This window comes from Thamnophis sirtalis, unplaced genomic scaffold (genome assembly GCF_051295495.1).
Source record: "Thamnophis sirtalis isolate CommonGarterSnake01/CBP01778 unplaced genomic scaffold, rThaSir2_p1.2 scaffold_14, whole genome shotgun sequence".
NCBI lineage: Eukaryota > Metazoa > Chordata > Lepidosauria > Squamata > Natricidae > Thamnophis > Thamnophis sirtalis.
In genome coordinates, this window is record NW_028261394.1 from 48,256,776 (window position 1) to 48,260,210 (window position 3,435).

Below are 3,435 nucleotides of genomic sequence, written 5' to 3' on the forward strand. Positions count from 1 at the left end.
TTGTCCAGACCGAGAAGGAGCCCGTCCGGAAAGCTTCCTGGGCCTTCCTTCGGGGGGAATCACCCAGGATGCCACTGCCCCACTTCAGGGTGCTGGGGAGGGCCTGAAGCAGCTCCAGGGGGCAACGGGATTTCGGCCCTGCTGGCCGGAGGGGGTTCTTAGCGGCCCCGTGAAAGAGAGATGGGCGAGGTTTCCTCCTCTGGGGAAGATTACTCCTAGTTGCAAAGGGAGCAGCCGATGACTTGGGGCATTGAAGAGTCTTCCTCGCCCCCTCTGACCCCTTTCATTGGGTGGAAGTTTCCCTGGGATGCCCAAACCCACCAAGGTTAGTTTGATAAGGAAATGCCCTTTTCCCCTCTTTTGCCAAAAGCCCAAATCAGGGCTTGCCTCTCTTTACCAACAGCCCTTGGCACCACACTTAGGACCGGGCTTTCAGTCCTTAAGCAAGCCATGGTGCGACCAGGCCTGATCTTACAATCTTTATTTTTTTATCTCAGTCGTTAAGTAAAATAATGTGGTTGTTACGAGCGCCACTGGCTTGGCTGGTCAGAGGTCGGCTGGGAAGGTCACAAGTCACAACTGTGTGACTGCAAAAGGCTGCCGCCCTTGTGAGCCGGTTGCCAAGCACCCACAACGTGATCACACGATTGCGGTGGCGCTGGTGCGATGGTCATAACCGATGGCTCGCGAGTCACTATTTCCGAGGCCGTCACAGCGTCATTACCGGAGGACCACCTGGAGCCCCGCCTGGAGCAGCCCTGGCGTTTCTGAGCCTCAGCCTAGTCAGGGGCCGGTTGTGTCCCCGGTATAGTTGCTTCGTGTGCTAAGCCATTGCGACATAGTGTGTCAGGTGAAGAAAATGTCTGAATGGGTGACGTTCCCTTGCATTAGTCACAGTTACCTGGAGCCTCCGTTGGTTAATCGAGCCACGACCAGGTCAGTTGAAGCAAACTGTTTCCAGCAGTTTTGCTGCCCGCTGGCCAGGGACGCCGCAGGGCTGCAGGCTCCTGGCTCTGTCGATCCTCCGGGTTTGACTTCCTGAGCCTTCCGCCGGGCCCCTTTTCCCCCTCCGACTCTCGAAGGGGCAGTTGAGTTGCTTTTCCCACACGTGGAGAGGGAGGGGCTGGATCAGTGTTCCTCAACCTTGGAGGGATTAAGATGTCCACCTTTAAGAATGGCCGGCTAAGGAATTCTGGGAGTTGAAGTTCAACTTTAAGGAACGTGGATTAGAGGGTAGGGGGCCACTGCAGTCCCTTCCCACTCTGTGGTTCTAAAGTCCGCCACCCCTTCGGCAGAACCTGCTCGCTGGTGCAGCTTTACAGAATGACGGGCCCTCTGGTTCTCCCCACCCCACCCCACCCTCCCTGCCTCTCCCCCACCGGCCCCAAAGGCTGCCTTTGCTCTCTTTCAGGAAGCGCCCACTCTCCCCTCCGTCGAAGAGCTCCAGCAAGGTCACGAGCATCCCAGGCAAAGCGGCTGAGCCGGCCCCTCCAGCTGCCCCCGCCAAATCGGGCAAGTCCAGCACGTTGTCTCGAAGGGAGGAGCTCCTGAAGCAGCTGAAGGCCGTGGAAGACGCCATCGCTCGGAAGCGGGCCAAGATCCCCGGGAAAGTATAGTGGAGCGTTGGGTCCAGCCCAGATTAAGAGACTCTGCGCCTGTGGTTTTATACATAGCGTACAAAACAGCCACGTCGGATTTTGCAGTTCTGTTTCATTTTGGCTGTGGTCGTTTTTTTAAAAACAAAAACAACAACAAATTGGATAATTTTTGTCAGCTGGAATCCACCCGTGCCCAGTTCCTGTGTGAGAGAGGGTCCCCTTCTCCTCCCCCCCCTCCCGGATTGCCTCTCTCACCCAGGTGCTGCGGTCCTCGGGCGCAAGTGTTCGCCGCGGTCGTGTTCCTGGTCCTCATGGGCTCTTCACCGCAGCCTTGTCCGATGCCATCTCCTCCTCCTCCTCCTCCCCCACCCACCTCTTTGCTAGCTATGAGTTGCAACCCCCTAGTTAGCCAGCGCTACGTGTCGGGTGTCGTCAGCCGTGCCCTTCCGCGCACGTGTAAGGAGAGAGCCCTCAAAGGCCGTCACCAGCGGACGCTCTCCACTCCGCCCCCTCTCCCCCGTCCTTTCCCCCCCCCTCCCACCCCCAGCTGCATAGAGACCCGTGATGAGAAAATTCCATGTCTCCTTTATTTTAACCAAAAGATTGTTTTAGTTGATTTAAAACCAGAGGAGAGAAAAAAAAACAAAAGATATCGTCAGGATGTATGTCTAATAAGGAGGGAGGATTTTTTTTCCTTTTTTTTTTTTCCTTTTTTTGAGGGGTTATGCTGAAAATAAAGTATTTTGATAAACATCTTCTTTCTTTGATCTTGTTGTGTCTTGGGGTACCAGATTGATTGATTGATTAATTTGATTGATTTATTACATTTATATGCCACCCTTTTCCCCGAAGGGGACTCATTGGGTGGGGCAATTCAAACGGGAGAGAGTCTAGAAGGGTATTGGATGGGTTTTTGTTTTTCAAGAGGGCAGCCAGCCCCTTAAAAGTCTCCGGAACAGATTTAAAAAAAATAAAATTCATGTAATCTTAATTTCTGTCTAATTGGCAACTGAGCGTTGCGGGGTCTTCTGATTTGGGAATTCTTTTCAGCTCTTTCTTCCAGGGGGATTTTAATTACTTCCTGCCTTTATAGGCGATCAGAAAATACACCTCAACATCAAAGTCTATACTTAAAAGTCCCATTGAGATTTGGGTGCCCTTAGCTGTTTTTTTTTTGTTTTTAAATTTGGGGAAAATCTGGATTTTCATCTTAATCCGTTGCCTCTCCCTCCGGTTGATGCCTTCTATTTTGGTTTTGGAATTCCAGAAAGGAAAGCGAGGGAGCCAAATTAGTAAGGAAGGGGCTTCTGGAATTCCTATTTAAAGAGGTCTCGGAATCCACTTGGGTGAGATACCATCTCTTTGGCTCTGTAAAATGCTCCCTCTCAGTGGTGGCTTATCGACGTAATTGTGGCCCCACGTGAGCTTAGCGGGACACAATGACCTGACGTCACAAGAACATGTGTCATGCGAATCCCAGCCGGAGCGTCTCTAAACTGGTTTTTGCCAGTATTCCCCTACAGACGGCTGGAAACCCCACCCCCCCAGCAAAGGGGTCGAAAGTCTCCTTCCGAAGAGGCCCAAACGGTCTCTTCCAGTCCAGAGAGGTCAGCAAGGAAGGCTCAGGAGCCACGAAAGGCCCAGCGGCTCCCGTTGGCCTTCGTGTTTACTGAGCGTCTCACCGCGGCGGCTGCGGAGCCCAGCTCCGTCCGCATGAATCCCCCAGCGGCCTCCGTGCAAAAAAAGCCCAGTTCCAGAGATTGAGCAATTGCCCAGAGATTTCTTTTTCACACCTGTTGCAATGCCGCTTTCCCCAGAGACGCAGGAGGGTGGCCCC

The 3,435-nt window shown here is 53.2% G+C and overlaps 1 protein-coding gene across 1 annotated transcript in view; it reads left to right on the forward strand.

Moving 5' to 3' along the window:
* The window catches only part of ZC3H18 (zinc finger CCCH-type containing 18), a 38,025-nt gene extending 35,674 nt beyond the window's left edge, over positions 1-2,351 (forward strand). The window contains exon 19 of the mRNA XM_087729470.1: positions 1,412-2,351. Coding sequence (XP_087585596.1) covers positions 1,412-1,616 — 205 coding nt within the window. The 3' untranslated portion in view covers positions 1,617-2,351. The remainder of the gene's footprint in view (positions 1-1,411) is intronic.
* Positions 2,352-3,435: the final 1,084 nt, after the last annotated feature.